The sequence below is a fragment of the Pseudogymnoascus verrucosus genome (genome assembly GCF_001662655.1).
Source record: "Pseudogymnoascus verrucosus strain UAMH 10579 unplaced genomic scaffold scaffold_37, whole genome shotgun sequence".
Taxonomy (NCBI): domain Eukaryota; kingdom Fungi; phylum Ascomycota; class Leotiomycetes; order Thelebolales; family Thelebolaceae; genus Pseudogymnoascus; species Pseudogymnoascus verrucosus.
The window spans coordinates 43,223-58,770 of NW_017263688.1; the positions used below are offsets into that span (position 1 = coordinate 43,223).

The 15,548-nt window shown below is 52.2% G+C and overlaps 6 protein-coding genes across 6 annotated transcripts; 3 read left to right on the plus strand and 3 right to left on the minus strand.

Annotated features, from left to right (window-relative positions):
• Positions 1–16: 16 nt before the first annotated feature.
• Positions 17–1,266, plus strand: VE01_07892 (uncharacterized protein). The gene has a single exon (XM_018277323.2). It carries the CDS (start codon positions 194–196, stop codon positions 1,097–1,099), a length of 906 nt encoding a protein of 301 aa, XP_018128287.1. The 5' UTR covers positions 17–193; the 3' UTR covers positions 1,100–1,266.
• A 24-nt stretch (positions 1,267–1,290) lies between these two features.
• RPS17 (40S ribosomal protein S17) lies at positions 1,291–2,298 on the minus strand. The gene is made up of 4 exons (XM_018277324.2): positions 2,220–2,298; positions 2,030–2,155; positions 1,773–1,973; positions 1,291–1,722 (listed from the first exon to the last, which is right to left on the minus strand). The coding sequence occupies exons 1-4, from the start codon at positions 2,238–2,240 to the stop codon at positions 1,624–1,626; spliced, it is 447 nt and encodes a 148-aa protein (XP_018128286.1). The 5' UTR covers positions 2,241–2,298; the 3' UTR covers positions 1,291–1,623.
• Positions 2,299–2,454: 156 nt separating this feature from the next.
• Positions 2,455–4,252, minus strand: VE01_07894 (uncharacterized protein). Its single transcript, XM_018277325.2, has one exon. The coding sequence runs from the start codon at positions 4,107–4,109 to the stop codon at positions 2,535–2,537; it is 1,575 nt and encodes a 524-aa protein (XP_018128293.1). The 5' UTR covers positions 4,110–4,252; the 3' UTR covers positions 2,455–2,534.
• Positions 4,253–4,455: 203 nt separating this feature from the next.
• On the minus strand, positions 4,456–6,639 carry VE01_07895 (uncharacterized protein). Its single transcript, XM_059463916.1, has 3 exons — positions 6,541–6,639; positions 5,384–6,485; positions 4,456–5,328 (listed from the first exon to the last, which is right to left on the minus strand). The coding sequence occupies exons 2-3, from the start codon at positions 6,312–6,314 to the stop codon at positions 4,589–4,591; spliced, it is 1,671 nt and encodes a 556-aa protein (XP_059319510.1). The 5' UTR covers positions 6,315–6,485; positions 6,541–6,639; the 3' UTR covers positions 4,456–4,588.
• Positions 6,640–6,736: 97 nt separating this feature from the next.
• Positions 6,737–7,990, plus strand: VE01_07896 (uncharacterized protein). Its single transcript, XM_018277327.2, has one exon. The coding sequence runs from the start codon at positions 6,881–6,883 to the stop codon at positions 7,406–7,408; it is 528 nt and encodes a 175-aa protein (XP_018128291.1). The 5' UTR covers positions 6,737–6,880; the 3' UTR covers positions 7,409–7,990.
• A 4,107-nt stretch (positions 7,991–12,097) lies between these two features.
• On the plus strand, positions 12,098–15,526 carry VE01_07897 (uncharacterized protein). The gene is made up of 3 exons (XM_018277328.2): positions 12,098–12,592; positions 12,790–12,850; positions 12,907–15,526. The coding sequence occupies exon 3, from the start codon at positions 12,997–12,999 to the stop codon at positions 15,007–15,009; it is 2,013 nt and encodes a 670-aa protein (XP_018128290.1). The 5' UTR covers positions 12,098–12,592; positions 12,790–12,850; positions 12,907–12,996; the 3' UTR covers positions 15,010–15,526.
• Positions 15,527–15,548: the final 22 nt, after the last annotated feature.

Below are 15,548 nucleotides of genomic sequence, written 5' to 3' on the forward strand. Positions count from 1 at the left end.
GTGATATGATTGATTACATACTTCCAAAACACAGCACGGAGTAGAGTACAGACACCAAGCCACAGTCTGCGACCACGACGACGAGAAAACACAACAATATCTCGACTTTGGACTGATTTCACCTACCTACCTGGATGAAGCGTCGAGACATATCTGATCCCCATACACGTATGCGTTCGTCCGGTCGTCAGCCATGGCCTCCTCTTCGAAACCCGCAAAGTCTATTTTGAAGAAGCGCATCGACGATTCCACCACACCCCAACAATCTAACGCGTCCATCGTTTCAGTAGACTCCCCCCTCGCTGAGTCCATTGCGTCAGCCAATCCTGCCCATCTCGCCACGGCTCTGTATCATGCAAACCTCATCCAGCGCCGGAAAGACCTCGAACTCGACATTCTCTACTCGACCGAGACGCTCATCGACTACCCCACCACCAGCCTCCCCGCCACCTCTCCATCTGCGTCTGACATCTCCACTGTCAAGCAGCTTTTACGCCCCTTCCAACCCTCAGACTTCGACGCCCTCCTTGAAGAGCGCCGCATAAACAACCGCTGCGCCTACGTGCTCTGCCCCAACCCCTCACCGCCAGGAGGCTCGAACGGTGGATATAGGCTCTTTGGCACGTCGGGCAGATCAAGCAATTTTCGCATCGTTCCAGCCGCAGAAGCAGACCAATGGTGCAGCGAGGACTGCGCGAGGAGGGCCATGTACATCAAAGTCCAACTCTCTGAGACGCCGGCCTGGGAACGGGATGGGGGATACGGTGGCGAGCTCGAGCTTCTCGGCGAGCGTGAAGCGCTCTCTGAAAGGCAAAGGCTCGACGATAGGTTGGCAGACGACTTGAAGAATCTAGAGATTATCTCCGACCCGGAAGGACGAGGGGTGGAGGATAGAAGGGACTTGGCGCTGGAGAGGGGTGAGATGGCACCAGACGCTGTGATGAGAGGAGGCCTTGTGGATGTTGAGGTGAGGGAGAATGAGATAACTCGACAAGCTGTGCCGCCGAGTTTTGACGATGAGTTCGATGATGAGGATGAGCAGGTCAGGCGGAGGTTTGACGCCATGCATCTCAAGCACGAAGGGTATGCTTCAAGGTAATAAAAGGCATACATAGGATGGTTGTACAGGGAGTTGGATGGCGTTTATAGAAGGCTGGATCATATGGCGTTATCATGTATGAGATACCCGGAGCAAGACTCTACAGGCAATACGGAGCATTGTACACATAGTATAGCAGATTCATCCAGATCAAAATTTCAAATTTCAAAAACAGAATTGAGTATTCATTGTGACTGTGCTACCAGTATTGATGATCTCTACAGGTTGCTAGAGCTGGTGTTCATGGGATCCTAAATGTTAAGTCTGCACGCAATCACGCTTTCGTTGTCACCATCTGGGGAAAAACTCGTATCGGTCAAGGTGACGGCTGCGACAGCACTTCACACGCACAGCATAGAACAAAAGAAAATGGCAATCAAGCATCATCTCCCAAGGGAGAATCAGCGACACCTAGTTGGAGGTCATGATCTTACATTGATCTAGTATGCATAACGTTTCCGCCAGACGCCCAGAAGCAATGCGCCATTTGCAACCCCTTATCCTCCAAATCCCAAAACACACATTTAATCCTTGCGAGGAGGGCGGTCACCGAAGCGGCGGGGGCCACGCTCGGTAGTCTGCTGCTGGGCAACGGCGACGATGGACACTGGGATGGAGTCGAACTGGTGACTGTTAGGGAGTCTGTCTGTGACAAGTTGAACGGGTTACTTACGCCGAGGGTCTTGAGGAGATCCTTGGTCTCCTGGTCGACCTCGAGAGTGCCGGTCTCGGAGTTCTGGGTGAAGTCGAGGGCAGAGACCTCTGGGACGTATTGATCCTTGCGCTCACGCTCCTCTTCTTGGAGCTTGAAGGAGATACCGCGGACTGGGCCACGCTGGATACGCTTCATCAAGTGGGTGGTGTATCCGGCAATCTAATCCACTTGTCAGATTATTTCCCTTGGGGTGTCAAAACAGCAATTTGTCGTACCTTGTTGCGGAGACGCTTGGAAGCAATGATGGCGATCTCATCGCAGATTCTCTTGTTGGTCTCGAAGTCGAGAGTCAACTTGGGGTAGTAACGCTCAATGATGACCTTGGCGGACTTCTTGACAGTCTGTGTCGCATCTTGTCAGCGTCTGTTGATTGCAATTATTTTGAGGCACCATGAGAGAACCAACCTTAGTGCGAACGCGACCCATGATTGCGGTTGTCGATGTGAATTGTCGAGAATCTGGTTGAGGAGCTTGTCGTGTTGTCGTGAAGGTCCTCTGGAAACTTTTTGATATTGTGTGGTGTCGCTTAACATAGTAGGGCAGAAAGGTCTTGGCAACACATTTTGTGGAGTGCGTTGACGCCTGAGGCTTGAAATAACCACAAGTCACATGATCAACCTCGAATTCTATCAAATAGATAGTCATAACGCAATTCAAAGTTATATCTACATCTAGTCTACATATCGTGCTCCCAATAACGTACATCTCTACCCCAGTATCCTACTTCTGTTGTGGTTTGCCAGCCAAGAGAGATTCCAGCTGCTCAAACTCCTCCTTTCCACTTCTCCTCTCATTCGGCCTTGGCGTGGATTGGGACCATCGCTCACTCTCGACATCACGCGCCCTGTCGCCAAATGCATTATCGGCCTCTGAGCTTAATCCGTATCCCCCGGATGAGGCGCCAGATAGCTGGCGAAATATCGTCTGAGAGGCTGGTCTTCCGCCATCAACCGGACTTCGCGCTGCTGCGGTAGAAGCTGTGCCCTCGAGAACCGCAACAGCAGCATTCTGAGCTCCAGATACTTGGAGATTAATGCGACCCTTGGAGTCAATGGTGGCAGACTTGGGGCTAAGGTAGACCTTGGAGCCTCCAACCTTCTCGGGTTCGATGTTAAGGAGCCCTGGAAGTCTGTCCGCGTTGGTCTTTCTGCGGCCGTGGCCAAATGTCGAGGTATTGAAGTAGTCCGAAGTCGTTGGGACATCGACAACAATACCTGCCACACCAAGTTTCGGTGCAAAGCTTCCCACAGCTGCGTTCTTGGGGAGAATAACACGCCCTTGTACAGGTGCATGGTCGTGTTGAGGTCCATAGACAGGATGGTTGGTGATATGCGCACCAGTCCGTAGGTACGACAGGCCCGCGGAGGGATGAGTCTTTGGCGGGCCGGCGTTGGCGTACGGAGAGCTGGACTTCTGGATGTAATCCTCAGCCTTCACGGTCTTGCCAAACAATGATCCCGACGTCATGTCGGTGAACAAGCTCTCTGCGACGCTTCCGTAATCATCGTTGACTGATGGGGACGGGGGAAGGTCCAGGAAGTCTCTGATAAGTCTGAATAGTTCAGAGCGATCCTGTCTCAACGTGCGCAGATACTGTGCCATTTCCTCCTCTGTCATTTCGGTTGCCTTAAGTGGCTCGGGTGCCACTGCCCCAGCCTCCATAGCCTTTCGCTGAGCATCCTTGGTCTCCTGATCGGCTTTGTAATTCTGCAGAAACTTGCGGAAAGCTGGTCTCCTCTTGGCAACCTCGGTTCTCACGTATTCATTGAACTCGCCCTCTGTTTGTCCTGCCAACCACGGCCCGTCAAATTTCCAGCGGTGGTCCTTGTTCGCTATGTCGCCCCCTGTTTCTGTGATATCCGTATCCGCTTCAAAGACGCCGCGTCCTGGTGTCCTGCTGGCTGGGCCGTAAGTACCTGCCGTTGCAACTGCAGGTGCCGTCAGAGGCATGTTCAGCTCCTGCCATTTGCGGAGGGTGAGGGTGTGGTCAGCCGCGGATCCAAATTCAGTGATGTGATCGTAGGTATCGACAGAGCTGATGCGGATGACTGGAGTCGAGGTCTTTGTCGTGGAGCGGAGAGGCAGATTGCGCTTGAACCCCCAATCGCCCTTGGAGCGGGATGACGAGGGAGTGCTGATCGAGAGATGGGTCGGGTGAGGGAGGGTTGCACTATCTGAGCCGAAGGTAGCGTTCGAGGCCATCTCTGAAGCCGGGCGCTGTATTGGCGCTGGGACCGAAAACATTCGGGATGCTCTGAGGAGGGCTCCTCCTGGGGAGACGGACCGAGATGCCATGGTGAATGATGATGCCCCAGTGCCTTGCCTCACTCTGAGGAGGCAATCTAGGCGTCTATATGCTCAATAGATCCGGACGAATCCCGGATGGCGCAATCGAGCCGGAAAACTATTCGTAGGTAGCAATTGGCCAGTGTTGCTGGTGTCATTGATGTCTGGAGTTGTCGCGAGGAATTTAGAAATTAGAAATGCGCTAGTGCGGAAGCTTCCGGGTGCCGACAAGGGGTGATGTCTATGGGAGCTTGGAGACTGACGACGAATAAATTCAAGAATAAATTCCCACGATTTTATAAATATCATTCTCTGCACTTTGAAGTGTAATTGTTGGCCTTGTATAGTCTGGTAACCGGGATTTTCTCACTAGCACAGTATGAAGACAACACATTTCCAGCAGCTCTGTATGTACAGCTACTATTTGTCTTAAAGCCAGCTCATTATCTATATACATGAAAATATGGATGGTTCATATCTATTCCAGACTATGAGTATCTAAACGGATGCGCCTCGGTATTTAACACATATTCGTCCAGGCTGACCAACTCAGGCTCGCTGAACAACAGATAGAAGTATTTCAACGTCTCTGCAAGCCAGAAACTCTCCATGGAATCTTCTTGGGTTGGGTTGACTTCCATCACATCTTTGAGCCTCGCATGTGCAATATCAGTCTTCGTGTGTTTTGTTATTGCCTGGAACATCTTCCATCCCTTGTCCTGCCACGACGGGTCAGCCGTGAGGCGGTACATGATAAAAACTGACTCTATCGCTTCCGGACGAAGCTGATAGGAAGAATCATCAACGGTGCGGAAGCCGTTCCCTGTTTTGGTCCAATTGCATGCGGTAGGGTTGTCGCATTTGTCGACGTGGAAGATCTCGGGCATTATTCCCGATGGTGTGTTCTCGTACGCCCACACGCATCCATCGGTGAGCTTTTTTGCCATTTCCAGTTCATCCTCGGAGTTGCTGATCCGAGAACCAAGCCCTACCATCCCGCCAACGAAGCAAGCCAAGTGTTGGACTTCGGTATTGAGCTTTGGAAGTATTGAGTTGGCGTTGTACGTGCCGGAGAAGAGAATATCAGGGTTTTCCGGGAGCTTGGGTCTAAAGAACAGGTTCTTGCTAAATGTCGAGAGAGCAGTCCGATACATGTTGAGATACTGCTCGGACGAACTCGACGAGCGAACGAGTAGATGGGTTTTGGGCAGGTACTCATAAGCAGAGTCTAAGGGGTATGTTAGCAAATGGGTACGACCAACAGGTAGCCATCTGAGACTCACCTGCAAAGGCGCCGAGCGTATACGAGCTGGTTGAGAACGCCAACTTGGGTCCCTTGCAGTCTACTTGCGATGGCCACATCCCAGGCAGTGAAGATTCCATCTGCATATCGTCCAACTGATCTGTGATCTTTTGCACCGCGTCGGCATACTTTGGGTTTCCAGTGACTTGGCTGAGTCGAATAAGCTCCAGGCTCAAGCTTGCAATCTGGGCGACCAGCACTCCATTGTCACCCGGTAACAACCCATCTACATCCCTCTCCCACCAGTAATAGGGGACTGGGATCCCACTTTCAGTATTAAATGCGCCGTAGAGGAAGTCTCCAAGCTCCGTCGCCTTTTTGAGGAGAATTGGGTACTTGTGCCCACTGATATCCCATGCGCCAAGCAACCCACCCAAATAACGAATATTAACCTCGAAAATAGGGACACGCTCAGCGTTCGGTTTCAAGAAGTTGATTTTCTCCAAGGCTTTGAGTGCATCCTCAAATTCGTCAATCATTCCCATTATGTATAGAGAGTCCAGCCCGTCCACTATCGTCGCTGCCCAGCCGGCGAAAGGATCCTTATGCCCCCCCGACAACGGCATTACCTCGTCGTGGAGCCACGCATGCTTCTTATACCCCTTCCAAGCATGTGCAAACGCATCCTTGACTTCCTCCCGTCGTTGTAGTCGCAATTCCTTGGTGGCAGGGTATTCAGATGGAAACGTGGCTTGTATGTTGTACTGCCGGATCTCTGTTAGGGCGGCAGTGGGAGATGGTCGTCCATGGAATGGACGCTCATGGGATGGGCGTTGGTGTGAGACATTCTGGTGTGGGAATGTGAAAAATAGGACAATTAGAATGATGGTGAGAACCAGATATCTAATCTTTCTCCGTTGCGACAGAATGCGCGACTTGGTGGAGGGCGAGAGCGAGAGGTAGTGGAGCATTGTGCCGGCTCGGCGCTCTGCCTTGCCTTTTATATTTATGGGTATCACAGCGCCGAAGCTGGTAGTGATATATTGGATAAGTCGACAGCAAGAACCGGCGCTGTGGTCATGGCGGAAAAAGAGGGAGATTCAGCGTGGTTGTGATGTTGGCGCATGTGTCCTATCTTTACACTACACAGTGAGGGATTAGGACTCCAATCTGTTTCTTGTTGGATGCATGACTTACTACTGGTATTCTGAAAGAGTGACAAGACGAATCGGAGCTGTAAGTCGGCCAGATGAGGGATGTTGATGTTGGTCCCTGAATCCCTCTTGTCGCGGCTGTGGGATCCTTGCGAGGCTGGCCGAGCGCATGGTCTCACGCGATAACGAATAGCGCGCCAAACCATAGCTTGAACTTTAAACGCTATCGCCAGATAAACCCCACGGGGAACTCTCGACACAACATCAACCTCTCCAAAACCACCGCTTCCCCGTTGCCACTACCCACATATTCCAGCTGGGTGTTTATGCTGTAACACCACCACTAGCGTTATTTCGAAATTGACCTCTTCCGTCGGCCCTTCATGGCGTCCGATTCACGTCACCCCGCCATCAATGCGGGCAACCACAAGGGCTATATGGAATATGCACTCCTGCAGGCCCAGCTCTCGCCTCCAGGACCAACAAACTTTTGTGTCGGGGCCGTCCTCGTCGATTCAGACAGGAATGAGATATTATCGGCTGGCTACACGAAGGAGCTGCCAGGAAATACACATGCCGAACAGTGCTGCTTCATGAAGGTGGCACAACAGCACAACCTCCAGGAGGAGGAGATAAGTCAAGTGCTGCCGAAAAACACTGTCCTGTACACGACGATGGAGCCTTGCAACGAGAGATTGAGTGGAAACCGGACGTGTGTGGAGAGGATACTGAGGCTGAACGGCGCGATTAAAGTGGTTTACGTTGGAGTTCTGGAACCAGAAAAGTTTATCGGACAGAATCTAGGTAGGAAAAAGCTTGAAGATGCAGGTGTTCAGGTTACGATTGTTGAAGGTCTCAAGGATCGGATTTTGGAGGTTGCCACTGCAGGTCATGATAAACCGGCCGAATGATGCCGCCCGACCATTATTACTGGAAGCTGGCACCGATTTGGAAGAAAATTACGAACCAGGCTTTCACTTTATCGTATAAAATGGAAGTGACTGTCAGCGCCAAGTGATACTAAGAACTATGCTTGGGGTATTCTTCACGGAGATTCTACGTTGGCTTGGAGTCAAAGGACCAGCCTCCAAGTTTGGCGTGTTAATCTTCCGTCGGATTACCAAGGGGTATAACTCCATCTTCTCGCTTCTCGAGGGTGGGAGCCTGGCTCTTCAGCCAGTCAGTGTTGCCGGGCTTGACACGAGCTGGATATCTGCCGCCTTGACATACCCTACTGCAGTTGGGCGTTGCTCTCAGTGACGAAGGGGAGCATCCGGTCTGCTGGGTAGCCAATGGCCAGCACAATGCCTTAAAATCCGAAGGGCCGAAAAGTTGGGGCTATGGTGAGGCCGTGGATTTGTAAAACTGTCGCCATACCAACTAGTTTAGTATAAAATAAAACACAATCAGTTAGCATAGTTGATACTTCGCTCTAGAGTGTTTTATAAAACTTTGTGTAAGCTTTTAGACTTGAATGGTTACTTGGAAATGGCTATTTATAATGCTAAAGGTTCTGATGTGATTTTTTTTCTCACATAGAATAAATATTGAATTATATATAATTTACAATAGACACAACATGACCCGTATATTTTGATGACACGGAATAAAATAAAATAAAATATACGAATAAATTATGTATATGGCAGTAGAATTATATAATTTAATCATCTTCTCTCTCGTTCTTATTTGCAACCTCGCCTTCATAACCATTTGGCCATCACGTGACGGAAATGACCAAATCCGAAAGATGGCAAAACGTCGATGTGAGGATCTAGTAAATATGATACCTATCCATAGGGATTAAAACATCGGTCACGTCTACTTGGATGTTATGTAAGAGAAACTTTACTTGAGGGTTCCTAGACATCCGAAATAAAGATTCATTCAAGTTCGAAACTTCATCAATATCGAAGTTTCAATATGCCTTGGTATTAAGGCTCCAACAAGCCAACCATTCGAAGAGGATAAGGCGGCCTTTCACAAAGTTGCAACAATGCACAACTACCCCAGGACCCGCCTTCAGTACCAGTCAGTCGGCACTCGTGCGGCACGGGCGTTTGAAACGGCACATCTAATGAGGTTCATCTATTTCAACCCGGAAGAAGCCATTTCAGCCGTGATGAGGCTTGGGTTCAGGGCAACTGGGGATATCTGCCCCAGATTTTCCACGAGAGCAGGCTGAAATGGCGCAGGATGTGGCGGCATTAACAACGGGAAACATGCGCCGCGGTAAGTGGAGAATGACGGCCGTGGTAAGGCCGCAGGATGGAATCAGTGCATGGGGACAGCTCCCTGGGGATTTGGGAGCAGTGGGAAAGAGGCGCAGTATACTGACCATTCTTAGTTCCTTAGCAAACAAACGGCGCCAGTTTGTCGCCACGAATTCCTTGGACCGCGGAAATGAGGCATCGCAGACTCAAGCCAGACTGACACGGATCGCCGGGTGGAGATGGAGCCTCATGGCTCTGGAACATCCAGACTCGAAGAGCATCCCATCTGTTTGTGGTTTTCGGAGATGTCACATTTGTGATGAGCGATTGTCAGGCCAAGGCCAAGTCGCAGCGACTGGCTCAGAAAGGACCCGACCCAGCGATTGACCGGACCCCGCCATGTAATGGGTATGGCGCGCTCCACGCTGGTGCGCCGGGCCTGGCAAACTTATCTCTGGTCTAGCAGCGCTCGGCTTTCTAGCACTGTCTCGGACGAAAATAGCTGGGATACGATGGTGCGTTCGCTCTAATAGCCCAATTCGGTTGTTCAAACGGATCGAAACAGATGGCTCCGTGCCTAAGACGGCCTCGAGTCCGAGCAAACGGGAGCTGGGCATCACAGTTGAGGGTTAGCATGGTTACCATGAGGCGGGCAGTTTCTCTCAAGCGTCGCTGGGGAGTCCCCTGTGTGCACTGGGGGATACTGAAAATCGCCGAAGTCTTCCCCCCCTCGTTCGCGCAGAGCTCGCTGCAACGCCGGCGCCCGCCACTGTCTCGGGTATACGAGATGGTCTGGCCGCTACTGTACGAGTACCGCTGTGATGAGGTGGGAAGTGCTGCTATTTCCGGGTATACTGCAGGTACAGTACCCACGGGGTTCGTGCTCTACATATTCCGTAGGCGAAGGAAACGCAGTTACAGTGCAGTTCCCCTTGCTTCTTCCTTGGTGGTGGGTGACATGTCAGGGACGGAGATGGGATGCAGACGACTGGAATGTGTGTGAGGGGTCATGTCGGGATGGGATGGGGGGGTGATGACGGTGAGTGCGTGATTGTTATCTTTTGTACTATTTTGCCCGCCATGGGCGGATACACTGGTGTGATTAGACTGGGCGGGCGCTGGTTGCTATGCCGGCGTGAAGCTGTGATGGTTCTGTCTTTGGCGTGCATGTTCTTTAAATGAGATGTTGATTAGGTGATTAAGCTGTATGAGGATCGGCACCGTTGAGCGACAACAATCCACGTGCTCGACCATGATGTCTTGTCTCGGCAGTGCGACGTGGAGGATGAAGATGAGGAGGAAAGATGGATCTTGTCAAGGTGGCATGATGGGTTTCTTGGTACGGAGAATAATAACCTTTACCCCAGAGTATCAGGATCGGGAAGGGAAGGAAGGGACGAGATGGATTCTGTAGTATAAGATGAGAAGTCATATGGGATTTGGAGTTGATGGTGATGGCTGAGGTGAGATGGGTGGTGGTAAGTGCATTCCTGCTCGGCGACAATAATAGAGAGAGAGTACTCACATACCCCTGCACGCATGTACAGTACAAATCGCTCGTACCATTGTTATTCTGGCGGGCAACGAATGGGGACCCTGATCAAGCAATCCTTTAATATCGCTTACCCGTATTGACAGGGATGAGGACAGGGGTGTGCCACGTAGAGAGACCACTTTCGAGGCACGCTAGGCAAGCTATAGTGGGCTCGATGGCGCGTTGCCATTGGTGTACCTTTCGACTAAACCACAACGGGGTTGGTGATTGGTTTGTGGCGGGAATGCGGCAATAGGATTGGTGCTGGTGGGGCCCGTGAGGGAGACCCATTTGCGGAGAAGGGAGACAGGGGGGGAGGAGATGGGTCTCTGGTACGGATTTTTGTTCTTTTGCTTTTGTGCGCTGTACTTTCTCTCCTACTACCCAGGACGCAGGCTCCAGGACGCAGGCTTGGTATGGGACGCACGTGTAATTTGACAATGTATTGTTCCCCCAGGGGGTTGCGCCGACGTACGAGGCGTTTGTGAAGGCGGGATACAGTACTACACCACAATACGACGAGTCCCGTAAAGACAGACCAAGAGAAACCGACGATGGTAAGGCACAGACAGACACAGCACAGTCGTGTGGTCAGGCGATGGACCGAGAGCATACGCAATCGAAACCATCTGTGCGACTAGACGCAAGACATACACCACACACCACACGACGACAACGGGATCGGCTGTTGCACGAGTGTGGTCTGTGGTGCCGTGCGTGGCATCTGTGTGTGGTGTGTAGGTAAGAAAGAGAAGAAAGGATACTACGAGGAAACAGGAAACTCTCTCCCTTCGAATACTGCGCACTACTGCAGCGACCACGTAGAATTCACCGCCCAGCTTCTTTAACGGCCAACTTTGGACCCTGAGGGCTTGATGGCTTAGGTTAGGAGGGAAGTTGAGTAGGGCGGCCACTACGCGTACTAGCCACCACTAACCACTAACCACCACTAGCCACGGGACTAAGTGTACCTTAATAGCACTTTAGGAGATCAACACGTCAGATCCTCATTTCGCTGCTTTTACCGTACCCCTGTCCACATCTGTCCATCCCTGTCCACCCCTGTCCACCCCTGGTCGTTTGCTGGCCTTATTATTCGCCAATATAGCCATAGCCGTATTGTGAGCGAGTATGTGCAGTCTTCCAAAGATAGAGCTCACGTGATTGGCTAAATGGACAAACACTCTGCATGTACTTTTATGCGTGTTTACCGCCGAAGAGAGACATCCGCCTTTCCTCCACCCTCTTACGACTTGCAAAAATACTGCCCATCGCCGCCTTACGCCTTCTCCAGACTATATTCTGTACTCTACTCCGTACTCTACTCCGTACTCTACTCCGTACTCTCCTCTGTACTGTACTCCGTACTGTACTCCGTACACACCCACAGTTGTTGGTGTGTTTTCTCTCTCTTATCCCACTTATCCCTTGGCGTCGTTGTTTGTAGCGCTTGTACTGTACATCCCATTTACTACCGCCAAGTACCCCTCTCTCGTACCTTTTCCCGCCCGTTCCCTTCTTCCCTTCCCCTTCCCTCCCTCGTCCCCTCCCTTCCCTCCTTCCCTTCTCCCCTTCTTCCTCCCTCCCTCACAGTCCCATCCATATCCCCCATCCCATCCCATCCCATCCCATCCCCCACCTCCTCCATCCACACCCGCCTTACTACTATCTGCTACCATCCTCCGTAGGTATTTCTCATGTACTCCCAACACCCTCTCCACCCACCACGCGCACACAATCCACACACAATCCACCCTCCTCCACCCTCGTACATGTGCATACACACCACCTACACACCACCTACACACACCTACACACGCCCACTTCCCACTAGAACACTCCTACCCACCCATACCCGTCTTCTCCTAACGGTACTTCACAAGTACTCCCACACCACAGCAACCATCTCGTACACAAACCACCCAAGCAATCTCCCTCTCCCTCTCGCGCGCCTTGGTTTTTGGGTCTCGCTCCTCCCTCTCTCTATTGATCGACGCCAAAACGCCAACGTGTGTACCTTGTCAACTCAATCCTCTCCCTCCACCCTTCCACTTCTTCTCCTCCTCTTCTCCTCCTCCTCCCTCTTCACGACTTCACCACCTCACCGTCGCTCTCTCTCTCTCTCCATCACCCTCCCGCATCGACGAGTTCCATCTCGGTCGCCCTTCAACCTCTCTCGATACGAGGCCTCAGGGAGTCCGGTGGATAATGGTACACGCTTCATGACATTAATCCAACCATTGCCAATACAACTACCTGTCGCATAAACCACCACCTCGAATCTCTTTGACGATCTATATCGTCTGTCACTCCTTTAGAAATCCGGTCCCATTCGTTGACCTTATCAAGTGAGTCCATAACTTATCTCGTCGCTGTGCTCAAATGAGTCTTCGTGGAAGCGTCAACAACACACAGTCCGAAGGATATATCCACCGGTCGGCAAATATCGTGAAACTGTGGTTGCGATAACCCTTGCCAGCCTCATTTGAGCCCTTACATGACTGGTGCTTGTGTGTGGATAGTTACTTACGACGCATCCATCCAGATACACTCACTACTGACATTTATTGTCATCTACACTCGTTTCAATCGATTTATCTTCAGCTGTCCGTCACCACCAGCGCATCTCGAATTGTCGTCGCCGTGCTGACCGTCCGTCTAGTTTCAGCGCCCAATTTTCGACGTATTCCCCTCGCAGTCTTCTAGCAATTTGAAATCGTTTACGCCATCGATCGATATATAAACCGCCATCATGCACGCCAGAACAATCGTTGTGGCCGCCGTGGCCCTGCTCTCGTCGAACGTCATTGCACAGGACAGGCCCAAGTTCTACTTCCCGCGACAAGTCAAGCGTGAGATCTCCAACACCACGTCCAACTCCGTCGAAGATTCCTCGAGCTCCTCCACAAAGCGCGACCTCCTTGGCGACCTCCTCGGCGTTTTGACTGGAGGCGCGCCCGTCGCATCCGTCGCGCCCCCGACCTCCGTCGAGGGAGTTGCACCTGGGGTTGTCAAGACTATCATCATCTCCAACACCGTCGTTGTCAACGATGGTATGACCACCACACTGCCCCAGGCTCCTGCCTCGAGTGCCGCTGCCACTACGGCTTCGGGCGTCTCGTCTGTGAAGCCACCGTTGATTGTCCTCCCAACCCTTTCCCTGGGCCTGTCTTCGATCTTGGATCCGATCCTCTCGCCTTCGTCCGCTACCGATGGTATTACCGCCCCCAGCGGTGTCTTGGGCTCCAGCGGTGTCCTCGCCCCCGAGCCAACGGCAACAACAACCTCGACAGACTCTGCCACAGAAACAGGAGCTTCCTCTCCGACTGAAACCAGCGACGCTGATTTCCAGACTCTTGAGCCCTCCACCTCGTCCGACGGCGGTCTCCTGTCGTCCCTCCTCAGCGGAATTATCCCCGACCCCACGGGCACTGGAACAGGCACTGGTGCCACCACGACGTTCGCGCCAAGCACTTCCACGGAAACCCCGACAGCATCATCGACCGGTCTGGAGAGCATGATTTCCAGCATCATCTCCTCAGAAACTGCCGGACCCGGAACCGGAACTGGAGTTCCAACCACCGCGTTCCCAACAGCATCAGGAACCAACTCCACTACCATTCGTCTTCCACCTGTCGAGACGGGCGGCGATACCACATCGCTTCGCAACAATGGGACAGCCATTGTGCTCCCACCCACGACCACCCAGAAGCCTACTTCGCTGACGGATATCCCGACGACCACCCCAGCCGCCCCGACCACCACTGCTACTACTGAGGGTGTTCCAACTACATCTGACTGGGTTGGATCATCCATCCTGATCCAGACGACTCCGACCGGCCCAAAGCCAACCACCACCACGGCCATTCCCAGCGGAATCCCAAGCACCTTGCCTCAGGTAGTCGCGCCTCTTACCGGCGTGCCAACCGCAAAGGTGGGATACACTCTGATCCAGGTCGGGTTCACGTACGCGCTGAACTACGAATTCGTCGTTGCCAATTCCATGTCGTCTGCCCAGATCTTCTCATATCTTCCCAAGGGTATCGCATACGGACTGGAGATTAAGGAGTCGGACGTCATCATGCACAGCCTGCAGCCTTACGACACTTCCAGGAGTCTCGGATATATCACCACGCTTGCTCTTGCATACATCCCTACCAAGGTGGTGTCCAACCTCGACATCATGATCCACGTCCCGGTGTCTCGCCTCTACAAGAACCCGTCTGAGCCTGTTGCCGTTATCATGAGCAGCATCAACCCTTCCATTCCCATCACCGTTGGCTCTGGCCTCGATGGATCCGACCCTGCAGTCCCTGCTGGTGGTGCTGGATCGTCTCCCACCCCAGGCGGTAACGATAGTGGTACTGAAAATGGTGGAATCTTCGACACCAACCAGAACAACCAGACACCGGGCGCCAAGGGTATGACTGCCGGAATCGCAACTGGTGCCGTCGTTGCAGCTGCTGCGTACGGTGCGGCCATGTTCTTCATTGCCCGCCGCTACAAGAGACGCAAGCTTTCCCACCGCCGCACGAGGTCTCTCATGAACCCCGGCGAGATGATGGAAGCTACCGGTGGCAGCCCGGCCCTCCCCGGTGGTGTCTACATGTCTGGCGGACGTCAATCGACTGGCTCTGGCGAATCGAGCTCCGATGCATCAGCCGACAGACACAGCAGAGGCAGCGGAAGAAGCGCCGGAAACTCTGCCAGGACCGCCCAAATCTCCGGACCAATGATGGCAGAGAACTCCCTGGGCTGGAACTGAACATAATTCCGACAACCATTTCAACCAAATCTCATGCCGCGACATACGATACCCATCTGAGCGCCTGATCTTGAGCCCTTGTAACATACTACATGACAGCTGATCGTCACACCGGCATCCTTTTCCTTCGTCGTCACAGTGGGCGGTTGGTACCCGCCAATATTCTCTCCTGCATCACCAAAGTTCTCTCGCCAACCTTCTTCGGGTGAGGGAAACGATGGGGGATTTTTGTACCTTGCGGAGTTTGAGGAGGTAGAATTGAGACCGGGTAGAAGAGGGGGCAAGGACGGCACGTTGCCAATTACATACCTGCCGTGTCGTGCCCTGTCCTACGAGGAATGAAAAATTATCTTTCAATTGTCCAGCCGTACCTCTGTTGTCGACCGAACTCTTGAAGAAACAGGCCGTAGTAATTTAAGAATAGTTTCCTTCTACCTAAATTTAAGACTTGTATGTACATGAAGTTGCAACTCACGGCTATCTTTGTGATATATATGCAAGTGTAATTAAACTGGATCCAATGTCTTTCATCTAGTGTA

Coding starts and splice junctions, on each gene's coding strand:
- VE01_07892 (XM_018277323.2), top strand. CDS start 194: ATGGCCTCCTCTTCGAAACCCGCAAAGTCTATTTTGAAGAAGCGCATC.
- RPS17 (XM_018277324.2), bottom strand. CDS start 2,240: ATGGGTCGCGTTCGCACTAAG. Junction 1,974..2,029: donor CCAAGCGTCTCCGCAACAAG/GTACGACAAATT, acceptor CAAGTGGATTAG/ATTGCCGGATACACCACCCA. Junction 1,723..1,772: donor ATCTCCTCAAGACCCTCGGC/GTAAGTAACCCG, acceptor AACAGTCACCAG/TTCGACTCCATCCCAGTGTC.
- VE01_07894 (XM_018277325.2), bottom strand. CDS start 4,109: ATGGCATCTCGGTCCGTCTCCCCAGGAGGAGCCCTCCTCAGAGCATCC.
- VE01_07895 (XM_059463916.1), bottom strand. CDS start 6,314: ATGCTCCACTACCTCTCGCTCTCGCCCTCCACCAAGTCGCGCATTCTG. Junction 5,329..5,383: donor TACGCTCGGCGCCTTTGCAG/GTGAGTCTCAGA, acceptor CATACCCCTTAG/ACTCTGCTTATGAGTACCTG.
- VE01_07896 (XM_018277327.2), top strand. CDS start 6,881: ATGGCGTCCGATTCACGTCACCCCGCCATCAATGCGGGCAACCACAAG.
- VE01_07897 (XM_018277328.2), top strand. CDS start 12,997: ATGCACGCCAGAACAATCGTTGTGGCCGCCGTGGCCCTGCTCTCGTCG.